Here is a 17,090-nt window from a genome sequence, read left to right as displayed (position 1 = left end):
GTTTGGCACATTGCCTGGCCCACAGTAAGTGCTCAATAAATGAGTGGTATTATTGCTGTTATTGAGCCACAGTGTGGTAAAAGCAGCAATGGAAGGGGGCGGGGAGCATCATGAAGGACCTGGAACATCAGATCAAGGGGTTTTGTTTGTCCTAGAGATGATAGGAATGGAGTTTTTTTTTTTTTGCCTGAGTTGGGTCTTCGTTGCCGCACATGGGCTTTCTCTAGTTGCTGCGAGCGGGGGCTACTCTTCGTTACGGTGTGCAGGCTTCTCACTGAGGTGTATTCTCTTGTTGCAAAGCACGGGCTCTACGCGCGGGGGCTTCAGTAGTTTTAGCATGCGGCTTAGCTGCTCCGCGGCATGTGGGATCTTCCCAGACCAGGGATCAAACCTGTGTCCACTGGCAGGTGGATTCTTAACCACTGTGCCACCAGGGAAGCCCCCCATTTTTTAAAAAAATATTTATTTGGCTTCACTGGGTCTTAGTTGCGGCAGGCTGGCTCCTTAGTTGAGGCATTAGAACTCTTAGTTGCGGCATGCATGTGGGATCTAGTTCCCCGACCAGGGATGGAACCCGGGCCCCTTGCATTGGGAGCACAGAGTCTGAACTACTGCGCCACCAGGGAAGTCCCCCGGACATATTTTTTCTTTTGTTTATCTGTTTATCTAGTGTCTTTCCCACTAGAATGTCAGCAACACCAGGGCGCAGGTTTGCTCATTGCTGTGTCTTCAGTGCCCAGTATAATGCCTGGCATACAGTAGGTACTCAATGAACTCATGTTGCATGAATGCAGAGGAGGAGGTTGGGTAGCAGGTGAAGGTTATTTCATCCATCCTCCCACCCCGAATACTGGAATCTGGGCCTCCGCCACAGCCCTGGACACAGTGCGTGGTGCATAATAAGAACCCCCATACAGGTGTTTATTAGATTATAGAGATTTCAGATCTCTCTTAATTCTAAGTTAATTTTAGTTTAGGAAAAATCAGCTCGGGTGACCCCTGTTCATCCTCAGAGTCAGTTTGCTGCTTTATGGGCTGCCCTGAGACCCTCCCTCCACAGTGGCTCCCCTGACCTTTAAACTCTAGGTGGGGAGGGCCATTCCCACTAGCTGGGGGTGGATCCTCCTTGCCAATAACCTTCAAGACCAGAAGGAGCTGCTTCTTAACAACCATCATGGGACACAGAGTGTCTAGCTTCAAACCCAGCCTCCCCTACTCTAGCTGTGTGTCCTTGGGCAAGCTGCCTGACCACTCTGAGCCTCAGTTTCCTCCCCGAGGAGTAAGTGAACTCATTCAAGTAAAAAGTCAGGCATGAGGCAGGTACTACTACTATACCTTTACTAGCTAAGGTTTGTGGATAGGGAAAGGAAAGGAGCTGGGGAGGAGGCGGGGGGGGGGGGCAGTGCTCAGGGAGGACAGGAGCTCAGCCAGGGGGAAAGGGGTTCAGAGAGGAGGAGCTGGCAGCCTTTTCAGGAGACCAGGGCTCCAGGGAGAGATAGGGGTGAGGGTCAGGGAAGTGGAGCTCAGCCCTGCAGACTGCAGTTCACGGAGGGTGGCAGCCTCCTCAGGCCCTAGGGGATGCAAACCCCCTCCCATTCTTTTTTCCGGCAGGCTCCAGCCCCTGGCAGAGTCCTGCAGCCCTGCCTTTGCTCAATGAAGGAACGACTGGGAGGCGATCAGACAGGCAGCTTCTGTGTCTCTTTAATATCCTCCAGGCCCATCCAACTACCCCACCCACCCACTCCCACTCCCACTCCCACCGCCTTTAATGGGAGGGGGGGCCGGGGGCACCCTCCCCCAGCCCAAGAACTAAGGCACCAGGTAGCTGCAGCAGGCCGGCCCAGACACAGAGCCACACACACAGATGGAGGACACACTGACCGCGGACGCAGACAAGCAAGGCGAGAAGGGGGCAGGGGCGGGGATCAGGCCGCCGCGGGGCTCCCACAGGCTCTGGGCCCGTCCTGAAGGCCGTGGGAGGCGCAGACAATCCCCGAAGGGGACCGGTCGAGAGGCCGAGGGGCGCCACGGCGGGGCAGGATCCTCACTTGCTGCCTTTGCGGGACAGACACCGCGGGAGGCAAGAGAAAGTCTGCTTGACGCGCGCCAGCAGCGGCAGCGGCCGGTGGGCTTCCCGGGGCGACCGCGGCACCAGGCGCTGCAAGGTCCCCTCCGAGGCCGAGGAGCTGGGCGCGGGGGAAGAGGCCGCGCTCGCAGAGCCCTGCCGGCAGCGCGCGCACATCGGCAGCAGCGCGCGCACCTCCTCTTCGTCGCGGAAAGGGCTCTCCCCGAAGCGCTCCTCCAGCTGCCGGCGAAGCTGGGGTGGGGTGGAGTCGGGGTCGGTGCCGGGCCGCCGGCTCGGTCCCCTCCCCAATCCTCAGAGCTTCCGCTCTTCTTCGAGCTTCCCACACCTCGCTAAGCCCCTCCCGTCCTGACCATCCTCTTAGCTTCCCTTCTGCGTCCCCATCCCCCTAACTGAGCCCCTCTCCCTCCGAATCCCTCCCCTCTCCCTGAATCCCCTTCCCCTTTGACACTCCATCTTCCAGACCTACTAAAGCGAGCCCCCCACCTGCACAGTGGGGACCACATTAACCCCTCCCCACACTGCCCAACAACTCTACTCAAGCAGGCCCTCTTCCCTGCCTGCCTCTTTCCTAATGCAGCCTTGCAGACAAGTCTCTGGGCAGCAGCCTGCCTTCCTGCACTGACTGCTTCTCTCTCTCATCTCTCGTTTGCGGGTGGGGGAGGGCGCGGCTCAGTCCCCGACATCTCCACGTGCCATCTGCCCAGTGGGCATAAGAGAAGGAACTGCTTTGGCCTCATCAAGGACCCAGGGGTGGAATAAGGACTGGACATGTCTCCCCAGAGGAGCCAAATGTTCAAATGCCTTCAGGCTCCAGGTAGGCAGAGCAGGCAATGCTGGAACCTAGCCAGATTGAAGGGTCCATAATCAGGCCCACGGGTGTTCAAATCCTAAGTTAAAAAGGAAAAGGAAACACCTGGCCGTCCAACCTAGGGGCTAGGTTAGCTCAAGAGCCACGAGTTCAAGACCCCAGAAAAGTCTTCTGCCGGGTCTGAAGCACAGGCTAAATTCCTTCCAATCAGTGCTCAGCTCAAGTAAGAAGAGTTTCCCACCCCTGCCCCTGCCCCTACCTTCCGGGAACTGCCCCAGCCAAACTCTTCAAGCTGCTGCCTAAAGCCTGGGTTGGGGTTGGCGATGGGCCGCGTGGCCTTGATGGCTTCAAGCACGTCCCGCCAGCTCAGTCCTGTCACAGTCATCACATATGCCGTCACGATGGTGGTGCTTCGGGAGATGCCTGCAAAGCTGGGACATCCCACCCCAAGGCTTCAGGTAAGGCCCAATCTTCTCCGTGTCCTCCAGGCACCCCATCCCCACCTCAGCTCTCCCACCCTTGCCTCCTGAGCTCCAACCACAAGGAACCTGCCAGGACCTGTCTTCCCACATCAGGCCTTTGTCTATGCTGTTCCCTCTGCCTGGCATTCATCCACATCAAAGGCCTGAGTGAAACATCACTTCACTCAATCATTCAGTACACGTTTCCTGATCATCTGTGATTTTTCAGGTACTGGGGATATAGTGGAGAATAAAACAGACATGGTCTCTGCTATCCTGGGCCTTACAATATGGTTGGGAGAGACAGACGCTAACAAGGGAAACAATTTCAGGTGGTGATAACTGCTTCGAAGATGAGTCCAGAGGCTAGGAGATTGTATAAGAAGAGGTATTAATCTAGTGGAAGGGATGCGGAGGATTAGGGAAGGGGTTCGCAAGGAAGTGACATCAAGCTGAATCCTGAAAGACGGGTAAGGATTGTCAAGAATGTTCTGGGCAGTGTACAAAGACCATGTGGGTGGGATCCTGGTGGACTTGAAGAATGGGGAGATGGCCAGCACAGCTGGAGCAAGGAAAGGAGGAAGAGAGGGGGAGAGGCAGGCTGGAGGAGCCGTCCCTATGGCTGGGGCTCAGGCAGAGCTACCCTGAGCCAGGCGTAGTGAGAAGTTATGGAATGAATGAAATCAACAGGGCCAGGGGCCCCTGGGAAAACTCAGGGGTCCCATCTCCCAGCCTGGGGCTCCTCACTGCCCTGTACTACTGCCTCAAAGGCTAGAGGGGAGGAGAAGGAGCTGGAACTACTGAAGGATGCTGGGCTACCTGCCTGACCTCACCTATTCCTCCCAATAGCTCGCCAGGTCAACATTCTTTTTTCCCATTTTACAGATGAGAAAATTGAGTCTCAGGGAGAAATAGCTATCTGGCCATGGCCATACAGCTGGTAAGAGACAGAGCCTTGATCTGAGTCCTCCATCAGCCTGTCAGACGAATGGTGGACTGTCAGGCATCGTGACAGGCTGGAGAAGATCCATCGCAGGCTCTGCATTCCCCACAGGATGAGGGCATGTTCAGGATGGAGGAAGGCCACTCACTTCCCCTCCCCCCACTCCCCTCTTAACTCACCAGTGCACAAGGCAGTTTCCCCCATTGAGGCGGCAACAGTGGATGAAGTTGATACATTCTTTGAAGTGCTTTTTGCTAGAGAAGAAAGCAATAAGGTACAGAGCACTGGGGGGGGGGACAGGTCTCCTAGGAGTTGTCCCCCACCCCATTTCTGGGATGGCAAGAGACAGAGCCCTGGATCCTCAGGTCAGCCAGCACGTGCAGTGACTAGGGGCTGACACTGTAGTACTGGTGGAGGTGTGTGTGAAGCAATAATGGTGGCGTTTCAGGAGGTGAGAGAGGCCAATGCTGGCAAATCCCACCACAGAGGCAGGAGCACCTCTTCAACGGGTCCTGTGGATCCTATTTTCATGGAGGGTTTATCTTGACCTTTCAAGGAAATGGGTGCGAGGAGTCCCACCCCTCTGGGGTCTGCAAACAGAGCGCCTGGGGACAATAACGGTCAACAACAGGGCTGGGAGCAAGAGTCCCAAGGGGCAGGAGTGTCTGTCTGGGTCCCTCCCAGGCTGGGGTGTACTACTGCTAATAACATAAACCAAAATCCTGCTTTCTGAGCCCTCATTACACGCCAGGCCCTGTCCTAGATCCTCAACCTGTGCTATCTGATCTATGACAGCCTCCTTGGTGCTGATGGCCCCAACCCCTCACACACACCCATTTTCTCTCTCAGAGGGGGGAAGTGATTTGTCCAAGGTCAAACAGCAAGTAAATGGCAGAGCCTGGCCTGAACCCAGATGCCTTAACTCCAAGGCCAGGAACAGGCTGAGCCTGACCCTTTCAAATCCACTGGGGCGTCTGAGCCTGAGGGACAGGGTGTTTTCTCCATTTCATAGCCAAAGAGACTGAGCTCTGGGAGGTTAAGACTTGGCCAGCGGCATAGGCAAGGGTGTGGCTGAGACAGAGTCCAGGTGGTCTGGGAGAACACCTGTGCTGGGGTCTCCAGGACAGCTTTGTGGCCTGAGTCCTCTCTGTCCTCCCTCAGACCACCTCCCACCCTCCCTCTTCCCACCACACGAAGCAGCTGTCTGTCCATCTGTCAGCCCGTCCAGAGGAACTTACATGGGTACCTCAGGGGCGTCGGCCACTGAGATGCGAAGGTAGGTTATGTCCTGCAAGTACAAAACACACATGGGCAGCCTGCACCCCAACCCCAGCCTGGGCCTCCCAAGCACCTCGCAACCTTAGGCCAGTTCCTGCCCCTCTCTGGGCCACTGTTATCGTCTCTGTCCAAAGAGGGTAGACACCTCCTCTGAGGGCCTCCCAGGTCTGGCCATCTGTGGTTCCAGAGCCTTCTGAGAAGATGGTACCCTAACCCCATAGCTGACTCGGGCACAAAGACTTGCCGAAAAGGATTCAGGGACCTTTTATTTAATAGCTGGGAAAGGGCCACTTAACTTGACTCCCCTCCATAAAAGGATTACAAAATTACACAGTAAGAAGGGCAAAGCAGATTTTATTCTCTTGAAAAGAAACAAGAAATATGAAGATTAGTTTTAGTTCATGAATGTGGTTATAAAACTCTGTGCTAATTATTAAAATAATCAAGGAATGAATTGTCAGGAATTTCTCCAACAAACTTGCTACCACATCTTTCACTCCACGCCTAACCTTCCCACAAGATCTTAAAGATGAGTCCTGCCCACATTCCAAGAATCACTTTTCTCAGGGACCTCTCTTAGTCCTTTGATATTCAAATGGCTCTTTTCAAGGGACTGGCGCACCTCCAGCCAGTGACTAAGTGACCGCCTGGCTAGGTCCTCATCTGTTAGTGGCTTTGTGTGAGATTCCAGCCCTTCTCTGTAACTCACTCTCCCCAAGGTCACACGAGCCTGCATCTTTTGCAAGCCTGCATCTTTTGCAAGGTTCGCAAATTCACTTTGCAACACATTTGGCCTTGGATTTGCAGGGCATTATCAAACCCTGACTGGTAAATTCACTGATGGATGGGGAGGGAGAAGAGGGCAGGGCTGCCGGAGCAGGGACTCATTTTGCCAGTAGTCATTTCATTAGTAAATATAGTCATGCCTAGACAACCTTCCTCAGGCACTCTAGTGACTTGCATACTCCAAATACTCCAAAACAAGCCTGCTCTATAAAGCAAAATCAGACTCCATTGACCTGGAAATTTCTTCTAGTGTCTCCATGACACTGAGAACCACAGATTATTGGAGGTAGCTCTTAGAGACCATCAAATCTGACACAAGGGGAAACTAAGGCCCAGAGAGGGCGAGGACCCTGCCCAAGGGCACACAGCAAAGCTGTGACAGAACCCGGTCTGGATCTCAGATCTCCAGAGTCCCTTCCCACCCACAGTTCTCTCCCGTCGATGGGTGAGACAGACTCTAACAGATAAAGAGGAAGGGGCTCTGTTTACTGATTGAGAATATGATTAACTTTGTTATTATGTCAGCTATAATTTGTTGAGTGCCTATTCTGTGGCTCTCAACAACCCAGTGAGGTAGGTACTGTTATAAAATTCCCCTTTTACGGATCAGGCAACTGAGGTCTAGAGAAGTGAAGTCCTGTGCCCAAGGTTACAGTCAGAATGTGGTGAAGATGTGAACTCAGAGCTCCTGACTCCAGCACATGTGGCCGGGATTTCCTACTTCCCTACTCTAGGTCATAACACCCTCACCCCGTCTTTTCCAGGATTCGATAATACCAGCTCCAACCCTCCCAGTGGGGGCCGTGCTGTACAGTGTGCAAAGCATCTTTACCATGTCACAGTCCCCTGGGGGCAGATAGGGCTGAGGGATCAGAGGCCCAGACAGGTGAAATCATAGCCCCAGGTCACAAGCGAGACACAGAGCCCAGAAACATCTACGTGGAGTCATCTATTCAGTTGGACAACGGGAAGCCCCTGTGGGAGACTTTTTAAGGTTTAGTGTGAGGCCTCTGGAGCCAGATGGCCTGTGTTCAGATTCCAGCTCCTTAGTTTCCTGGATGTGTGACCTCAGGCCAGTTACTTTACCTCTCTGGTCCTCAGTTGCCAGAGAGGGAGCAAATAGGGATGCTAATGTAAAACAGGCCAGTTTTTAAGCAAATGAGTTAGCATATGGGTCAGGAAGGCCTGGTGCCAGTCGAGGACCTGGCACGTCGTAGGTACTTGATAAATGGGTGCTGTGGGGGTCTGAAACCCCCCTTCCCACCCATGTGCAGCTCTGGGATGGGGGTAAGGCTTACCTGCAGCAGAGGCTGGGGTGACTCGTGGATGGAGATGATGTGTGTGATCTTATTCCGGCCTAGCTGATCCGTGTCTTTGGCGTCTGAAAGAAACAAGGATGCTTGAGCCAATCTGGCAGGTGTGACCTATATACTCCGATGGCCAAGTGAGGCGGGAGCTCACTGCCCCACTCTCCTACTCAGCCCGCCCTCTCCACCTTGGCCCACCCTCTGCCGGCTCCCTGCTCCTTCACCACCTCTTGCTCCCAGATGACAGGTCCTGTCACACCCCTAAGCTTCAGTCTCTCCACTGCGGCACCCACAGGTAACAGCCCAGCACCTCCCCAGCCTTGCCCCTGCTGTTCTTTCCATTGCAAACACCCTTCTGTGGCATATCCTTCACCAGGCAATTCTTCTAGGAATCTTGACTACAGAAGGGTTAACTCACACAGAAAGCTGTGTGTAGAAGATGGTTCTCTGCACTGCTGCTTATGACTGTCAACACATCAGAAACAGTTAAAAATGGGAACTGGGCTTCCCTGGTGGTGCAGTGGTTAAGGATCCGCCTGCCAATGCAGGGGACACGGGTTCGGGCCCTAGTCCGGGAAGATTCCGCATGCCATGGAGCAACTAAGCCCGTGTGCCACAACTACTGAGGCTGCGCTCTAGAGCCTGCGAGCCACAACTACTGAGCTCGTGTGCTACAACTACTGAAGCCCGTGCGCCTAGAGCCCGTGCTCCACAACAAGAGAAGCCACAGCCATGAGAAGCCTGCGCACCACAATGAAGAGTGGCTCCCGCTCGCCGCAACTAGAGAAAAGCCTGCGTGTAGCAACGAAGACCCAATGCAGCCAAAAAAAAAAAAAAAAAAAAAAGGGAACAAACCACAAGGGGACTGGATAAATAATGGTATATTCATACTTGAATACTGTGCAGCCACTAACAAGATCTCTGTGTGCGGATGTGCAAGGAAGCCCACAATATATTATTAAATGGGAAACACAGGTTACAGAACAGCATGCAGAATAGGCCTCCATTTTTGTTTTAAATATTATATCTATATGTACAAAGATACATGAAAACAACCCAGGGATATACCTCCCACAGCTATCAGTAGCCATCTCTAGGGGCTGGATTTCCAGTGCATGCAGACCTTTTATAATCGAAGTAAATAACACTTGATCTCCACATGCCCACTTCCTCATTCACCACATTTACTGAGCGTTTACCATGTGCAGCCTTGGCTGGGCATGGCATTGTGGGGTCAAGTTCATGGCTCCTGCCCTCATGGGCCTGCACACTTAAAGGGGATTCAGACCTTACTTACCAAATATTCAGAAGTCGGTGTGGTGTGAGCTGCTGAGGGAGCTCCCGGGGAGGAAGGGACCAGGGTTTAGGAAAGTAGGGCCCCTAAGCCCAGAGTGGGACAGGAGTGGATGGGGAAAGCTCTGCCCCAGTGCAGATGCCCCTCCCTCCCTAAAGCTTTCTCTGACTCCACAGATGGAAGTGACTTTTCCTGCCTTGGGTCTCCCAAGCTCCGGACCAGCCTGTCTCTTAGCCCAGGCCTGGGACAGGCGGAGTGCTGTGGCCTTGGGACAGAGCGGGCAGTGCTCCCCGGTGAAGTTTCTGACGTAGAGTCCAGTCTCTAGAGACCTCTCCTCTGAGGAGGAGGTTGTGCCAGGAAGCCTTCGCAGCTTCCCAGCTAGAAGCAACACCTCCAAACAGACCTCACCCCAGAACCTCAGGGCTGGCAAAATCCTTAGAAGCGGGGGTGGGCCTTGTGCTGTGGGAGAGGCCGAGGCTCAGAGCAGGTGCAGCCTTGCCCAGTGTCCAGTGTTCGGAGCCCTCTGTACTGGGGACACTCCTCCACCCACGTCCCCCTTAGTCTTCATGAGTTCTTTCCCCCTCCCAGCCTGGCATCGCTTCCCTGCCCCCGGCCCCATTCCTGAGCGTGTCCAGGGTGCGTGGGCCGGAGCATGAATGGTGGACACAGGCCTGGGACAGGGAGTGTGCCATGGCCTTGAGACAGAATGGGCGGTGCTCACCAATGAAGTTTCCGAGGTAGAGTCCAGGAAGTACCTACAGGAGAGACAGGCCGGGGTCAGCCGAGTAGGGGTGCATGCAGCCCCTCTCAGTCCCATGAAGGGCGTCTGGCCCTCAGGACTCAGGGAGCGATCACCCCCGTCTTGTGGGCCTGGATGCTCTATGAGTGATGTCTGGGGAGGGCAGCAGGGGGGCATCAAGGGAGGCCAGCCTGGGTAGGGGGAGAGGAAAGAGGAAGGAGAGGCACAAAGACCTAGGGAAAGAGGGTGGGAGGAGCACAGGGGAGGGGGGCAAAGGGAGAGGTGGACTTTCTAAGGTGGGTGATGGGGAATTCTGAGAAGGAAGTGGGAAGGCAGGGACAGATGGGGGTCGTGCCTTGGGGTGGGGGATGGGGAAGGATAGAGAAACAGCGTTAGAGAGAGTCCAGGGAGACAGAGACACATGGAGACAGAGAAAGGGACTCAGGAAGAGATAGTCTGGGGTGACAAGAGTGCCACAGAAAGACACAGCAAGAAATACAGAGTCACAGAAACTGTCAGAGACAGAGGCACAGAGAGGCAGAGTCAGAGAGAGATACCGCCCCAGAGAGACAGACAGAGACGTACGATCTGAGGGTCCCAGGGAGACAGAGAAATAGACACACAGACCGCCAGAGCCAGAAGGTCAGAGGCGGGCGCCCGGCCGGCGCTGGGGCCGGCCAGGTGCGGGTTGCGCCATCCCGGCCCCCTACCTTGGTCATGCCATTCCCCATGATCCCGGGGGCGGGGATCCGGGCGCACCCCCAACTCGCCACTCGCTGAGCGCAAGGGTCACAGCTGCCCTGACGGCCCGGGCCCGGCGCCTGCAGCCTGGCGGGGATCGGGGGGCCTGGTGTCCGCAGCCTGGCGGGGATCGGGGGGCCTGGTGTCCGCAGCCTGGCGGGGATCGGGGGGCCTGGCGTCCGCAGCTCGGCCCAGCCCTGCCCAGCTGCCGCCGCCGCCGCTGCCGCCGCCACCGCCCGCCGACCCCCGGCCAGGGAGGGAAATGCTGGAGTCGCCGCCGCCGCCGCCGCCGCCACCGCCGCTGCAGGCTCCTCCTACCCCCTTGGTCATGTGGGCCGCCCCCCCCACCCGTGGGTCGCGGCGGGGGGCTGGACAAAGCCCCAGTGTGCCGGGCCCGGGGCCCGCGGGACAACGGCAGCTTGTTGGGGCCGCGAGGGGCCTCCACCTCCGGAGGTGGGGGCGGGGCGCTCCCCCCACCCTGGCACCGTCAGGCGCGGGCGGGGCGGGGGCGGAGAGAGCCCCCAGCCGCGGGCTCAGAGACTCGGATCCCAGCTCCAGCTCTGCCCGGCCCTCCCTGCGGGCCCTGGGGCGAAACGCCTAGCTCCTTCGGCCTCGGTTTTCTAGCAGAAACGTGATGGGGGCTGGACTTTGATCTTCAGATTCTGTTTGAGACGAGAAAAGTGGGTAATTCCTTCCCTTTGTACATCTCCCTGCTCCGTCCCCCATGCAGGCATCTTACCAGCCAACCATCCTCCTCCCCAACTCTTGCAGCCAGTCTGTCCTCCCATCCTCCACTCCATCCATTCACTGTTCCGTCTGTCTGTTCATTCATCCAGCCATCCTCCCATCTCTTCCTCCCATATACTTTGGCCTCTGAGGATAGTGCCATCTGGGTCAGCTCTGCTGGGACCAGGCATAACTCTGCTTAGGGGCCCCAGTAAATCAGAGGTGCATGTGAGGAGAGGGAGATGAGTGAGGGTTACAGTCACCTGGGTTCCTTGGAGGAAAGGAGACTACGACAGGATGTAGTTAGAGGCAAGAGTCTCAGAAGGGGAGTCTGGAGACCAGGGTTCCAGGCCCTATTCATTCACCTCTGACCTGCTCAGTGACCTTGGGCAAATCCATTTGGGCTCCCAGCTACTCAAACGGTATGTCTCAGTGTGCTGCTACTAGGACCAAAGATGGAGAATGTGAAATAACTGAGAGCACACACCTCCTGTGGGACTGAAATAGAAGCAGCTGAACCAGCTTTACTCCTCTAGCCGTCACCTGCCCCCCTCCATCTGTAGTGGTAAGTGACTGTGGGAGGAATGTGGGTACAGAGAAGGACAGGGTCGGAGGAACCTGTTTGAAATGCAGTGACTGCAGGAAAATAAAACTGTTTCTTTGGTATTTCTTTCTTCCTCAAATTCACAGTGTACATGGGGCTGCCTGTCTCAGCTCTGTGTCCAAGGTTCTCATATAAACCAAATTATTCAACAAATACTTACTGAGTATCCACTATATGGTAGGCATTAGGGGTGTCCCTAACAGATAAGGTGGCAGTGGTTCCTACCTTTGTTGGCTAACGGTCTAGACCAGCATTGCCCAGTAGGAATACAATGTGAGCCACATGGGTAATCACAAATTCTCTAGTAGCGACATTAAAAAAGTAGAAAGAAGCAGGTTGTTACTAATGGTTTTATTTGACCCAGTATAGCCAAAATATTATCATTTCAATGTGTAGTCAATATTTAAACATTATTAATGACATATTTTACATTCTTTTAATTGTATTAAGTCTTTAAAATCCAGTGTGTGTTTTATACTTAGAGCACATCTCAATTCAGTTTAGCCACATGTCAAATGCTTAATCGCCATATGTGGCTGGTAGCTCCATACTGGACATCAGGGCTAGGAGGGAAGGCAAACAAAATAGACAAATAGACAAAGCATTTACAAACGGTCACAATTTTCTATGGAGGAAGCAAACTGGAGGACAGGAAGAACTTCTGTAAATAGGAGACATTTGCATAAGACCTGACATGTAAGAAGGACACAGCTGTTTAAAGAGTGGAGAGATTTCCAGCAGAAGGAACAGCACAAGCAAAGGCCCTGCGGTGGGAAAGCTTGGTCTTTGGGAAGAGCCAGTAGGACTGGAGGGGAGGAGGCCAAGGGAAGGTGGTAAGATTGAGGCTAAAGAGGAGAAGAGGCCAAGCATGAAGGACCACGTATGGCCATGATTGGGGGTTTAGAGTTTCCTTCTCAGTATGATGGAAAGCCAGTAGGAAAATTAAAACAGAGTGGCCATGTCATCTGATTTACATGGATCACATTGGCCCCTAACTGGAGTATAGATTAGAGAGGCAAAGAAGGGAGGCTTTGAGGAGAGATGGTGAGAGATGGCAAGAGATGAGGTGCCCTGGGACAAAGAGGGAGTGGAGAGGCTGCAAAGAAGGGGAGAGATGCAGCATATATTAGTATTTTGGCAGCATAACCGACATGTAGATAGATTATATGTGGGGAAAAGGAAGGAATTCTAGGATGACTCCCAGTTTTCCTGCCTTGAAAATCGCTATCTGTGCCTCAGAAGTAAAATCAGGGTTATTAATCCATTCAACAAATAATTATTGGGCCCCAGGTTATACAGGAAATATTGCAAAAGATGTACTGTCTGACTTGAGTTTTCCAGAAGGCCCCACCCTATGGATGGCATAAAGAAATGCCGAGAAGGCGGCCTGAAGACCAGTTCCTCATCATGACCTGGCCTTAGCAGCTCCGTGAACCTGGGCAGGTGACCGAATGCCCCGGGTCTGTTTCCTCATCCATCTGGGGGGAATTAACACATAACCCTTTGTACCTCTACTTGATTGTTGGGGAAATAATCAAAGCACAGGTAGGAAAGAACTCTATGAGGTTAAAAACCCTGGAAAAAAATGTAGTTATTAGATTTAACACATTTAATATCTATATACTGTTCAGGCTTTGAAAGTGTTAGTTGTTACAAAGCCCAATTTGCCTTAAATGAGTCACGGGAAGTGACAGTTTTTTAAAACCAGTAATATGAAGATGCTAAAATGCAGTTCTCACCTTGTGTTTCCTTGCTTAAAACCATTCAGTGGTTCACCATGGTAGGCAAGTTAATGGTCTCCCCGAAGATGTCCATTCTCTAATCCTTGGAAATTGGGATCGTGTTATGTTACATGGCAAGAGGAAATTAAGGCCGCAGATGGAATTGAAGTTGCTAATCAGCTGACCGTGAGTTGGGGAGATTATCCTGGATTGTTTGGGAAGGTCCAGTGTAATCACAAGAATCCTTATAAGTGAAAGAGGAAGGCAGGAGTATAAGAGTCAGAGGGGATGTGATGACAGCAGCAGAGGTCACAGTGCTATGATTTCTGGCTTCGAGAATGGAAAGAGGCCATGAGGAAGGCAAAACAAAGAAACAGACTCTCTCATAGAGCTTCCAGAAGGAACTCAGCCCTGCCAACACTTTCATTTTAGCTTAGTGAGACCCGATTCAGACTCCTGACATCAGGAACTATATGCTAATACATTTGTACTGTTTTAGGTCATTCCGTTTACGGTAATTACAGCAGCAGTAGGAACCTAATACACTCACCAGTGCCCTTGCGGAAAAGTCCAACCTGCTAAGTATGGCACACAAAGCCTTGTGGGATTGGGCTTCTGCCACTGTGACTCTGAGCAAATTTCTTAACTTCTATGGGCCTCAGTTTTACCATCTGTAAAATGGGGAGGAAAAAAAACCCTCTAGGTCTGTAGTGAGATTAAATGCAAGGACATATTTAAAGTACCTACTAGAGAGACTGCACACAGCACGTCATCATTATCATCATCATCATTATTGTTGTTGTCATTATTATTATCACAGAGCAATTGACAGGGAGTTAGGAGGCCTGGGTTCTACTCCCCTCACTAGGACTCTGTTTCTGCATCTGTAAAAAAGGAAACAAACAAAAACATACAGGTTTGGCCATCTCATCTTTCCTCTCTTCACTCTTTCCTGGTCACTGATCTTCATTCACTTCCTCAAACATTTTTCACTCTGTCTTCCAATTTTGTACATGCTGTTCCCTCTGCCTGGAATGCCTTTCCCATCCCCTTTACCAGATGAACTCCCATTTCCTCCTGGAAGTCTCTGCTGACCCCAATTAGATTGGTTAGACCTCACTGTTATGCATTCCCAAAACATCCTAAACTTCCTCTATCATAGTACTGATTTTCTTTTATTACTATGGCTTGTTTTTCATTTAGAAAAAAAAGAAAAACAAATCCAGATAAGAATATTTTGACCTATTTGCTTCAACTGGGTTCTTTAAAAAAAACCATTTCAAATAAACTTGACATAGTTGAAGTTTCCTCTCCTCTCTCCTCCTCCTTAATTCTCTCCCCACAGGCAACACTATCATGAATTGGGTGTGCATCTTTCCAGTCTGTGTTTTTAAACTTGTAATACCTATATGCCCATAAATATATAGAATGTGCTTTTGTGTTTATAATTAACACAAATGTGTTTATAATTAACACAAATGTGTTTATAATTAACACAAATGTAACCTTTAAAAATATTTATCATTCTACAACTTTCTTTTATTGATCCAACAATAGGTTTGGGGGATATCTCCATGTTGATATAGAGCTGGATCATTCATTTTAATCACTGTATAGTATTTTTTTATTAGGGTATATCCCCTTTTATTCATCCGTCACCCTACCAATGGACATTTAAATCATTTCTAATATTTTCCACTAATATAAAGAATGCTTTATATTATATGCAAAGAACATCCTTATACATACAACCTATGCACAAGTGTTCGAATTTCTTTAGGGAAGGTTGTCATCTTGCACATTTGCTGTAAAACAAAAGGTAGTCCATGGGTTGTGCAGCTGTATTCAGAGAGCCTATGGGCTGTATATCCAGCAGTTGAATCGACGAGTTGTAAGGTGTGTGCCTTTTCAACTTTATGAGATATTGCCAAATTGCCTTCCAAAGTGTGAATGTAATCATATAAAGATTCCTGTTCCCCAACATGCTCACAGACACTTGGCATGCATATGTGTTTTAATTTTGTCTAGTTGATGTATTTAAAATCATCTCTTATAATTATTTTGATTTATGTATCTCAGTTGCCTATTGGCAATTCAAGTTTTTTTCCGCTGAAAATTCCCTATTTATATATTTTGTTCACTTTTCTTTTGCAGATTGTGGGGGAGAGTCTTTCTTAATGGTTTTCAGGAGTTCTTTGAATGCTTGCCCTTTGTTATATAGGTTGCAGATTTTTACTCCTAGTCTATTGCTTGTCTTTTAATCCAATTTGCAATGTCTTCCGTTACATGGCAGTTTAAATTTTGAGAGAGTCACAGATCAACTTTTCCCTTATGAGTTATGCTTTATTAAGAAATCCTTCTTCACCACGAAGTCATAAAATTATATATATATATGTATGTATGTATATACAGTTGACCCTTGAACAACGTGATTTTGAACTAAGCAGGTCCACGTATATGCAGATTTTTTTCAATAAATATGTACTACAGTACTATACAATCGGAGGTTGGTTGAATCCAAGGATGTGGAACCGTCTATCGGGAAGGCCAGCTGTAAAGCTATAGGTGGTTTTTCAACTTCTTGGGGTTGAAACCCCTAACTTCCGCATTGTTCAAGGGTCAGCTGTAGTCCGAAATATTTCTTTGCCATATTTATTCTTTAATCCATTTGAATTAGGTATCTTATTTTTTATTCCTATGGAATGCCAGTTTCTCAGTGCCATTTACTGAGTTCTCCATCCTTTCCCTTCTGATTTATGATGCCACCTCTATGTATGGTACATCAAGTTCACACACACACACACACACACCTGTGTCTGTTTCTAGGATCTCCATTGTATTCCATTAATATTTGCCTCTCCCTGCACCATAATGTGACTTAATAGGCAGAGAAATATCTCCTTTCCCCAACAAATACACTTTGTTTTTTTGGTTTGATAAGGGCTCTCAAAAATCCTGATTGGATTTGGGAAAATACATGTCTTTATGATACTGAGTCTTCCCATCCACGTACATGGTATATCCCTCCACTTATTCAGGCCTTCTTTAATGTCCTTCAATAATGTTTTGTAATTTTCTCTATGAGAATATTAACTCCACAATCCTTATTAGTTTTGTTCACTGCTGTATCCTCAGAGTCAAGAATGGGGCAAGACATAGAGTAGATGCTTAATAATAATTTGTTGTTTAATGAATGCCTTGCATATATTTTGTTAGATACATTCCTACATAACTTACGTTTTGTTGGTATAAAACAACAACAATAAAATTTTTTTAATGGTTTCTAGTCAGCTATATAGATATATGTATAGAGATTCCAGGGCAGTGGAAGGACAGGGAGCCAATACAGGGTGCAATGACGAATAAATTGCCACTTCAGGTTATACGCAGGGGAGAGACAAGATCAGATTTGTGTTTTAAAGGGCTCTTTGCCTGCAGTGCAGAGAATGAATTGGAATGGATAGGGCAAAGTGGGCACAACTAGACAGGAGGCTACTGCAGGCATTGAGGCGAGTCCTAGCATAGTTGGTGCCTAAGAATTAGAGTGACTGGGAGAGATCAGAAGTGACCGATTGGCCAGGTGACCAACTGACCAG

The 17,090-nt window shown here is 50.6% G+C and overlaps 1 protein-coding gene across 2 annotated transcripts; it reads right to left on the bottom strand.

The window, feature by feature from the left end:
- Positions 1 to 1,749: 1,749 nt before the first annotated feature.
- DUSP15 (dual specificity phosphatase 15) lies at positions 1,750 to 10,546 on the bottom strand. Of its 2 annotated transcripts, XM_060124087.1 has the most exons (7): positions 10,413 to 10,546; positions 9,685 to 9,718; positions 7,661 to 7,743; positions 5,537 to 5,586; positions 4,478 to 4,552; positions 3,154 to 3,325; positions 1,750 to 2,317 (listed from the first exon to the last, which is right to left on the bottom strand). In XM_060124087.1, exons 1-7 carry the CDS (start codon positions 10,431 to 10,433, stop codon positions 2,045 to 2,047), a joined length of 708 nt encoding a protein of 235 aa, XP_059980070.1. In that variant the 5' UTR covers positions 10,434 to 10,546; the 3' UTR covers positions 1,750 to 2,044. The 2 variants fall into 2 exon arrangements, with proteins under 2 accessions (XP_059980070.1, XP_059980069.1); XM_060124086.1 differs by lacking the exons at positions 5,537 to 5,586; positions 9,685 to 9,718; positions 10,413 to 10,546 and having other exon boundaries at positions 7,661 to 7,726.
- Positions 10,547 to 17,090: the final 6,544 nt, after the last annotated feature.

This window comes from Lagenorhynchus albirostris, chromosome 15 (genome assembly GCF_949774975.1).
Source record: "Lagenorhynchus albirostris chromosome 15, mLagAlb1.1, whole genome shotgun sequence".
Classification (NCBI taxonomy): domain Eukaryota; kingdom Metazoa; phylum Chordata; class Mammalia; order Artiodactyla; family Delphinidae; genus Lagenorhynchus; species Lagenorhynchus albirostris.
Note: the sequence above shows the minus strand (reverse complement) of the source record. Positions and strands in the feature narration are given on the sequence as shown.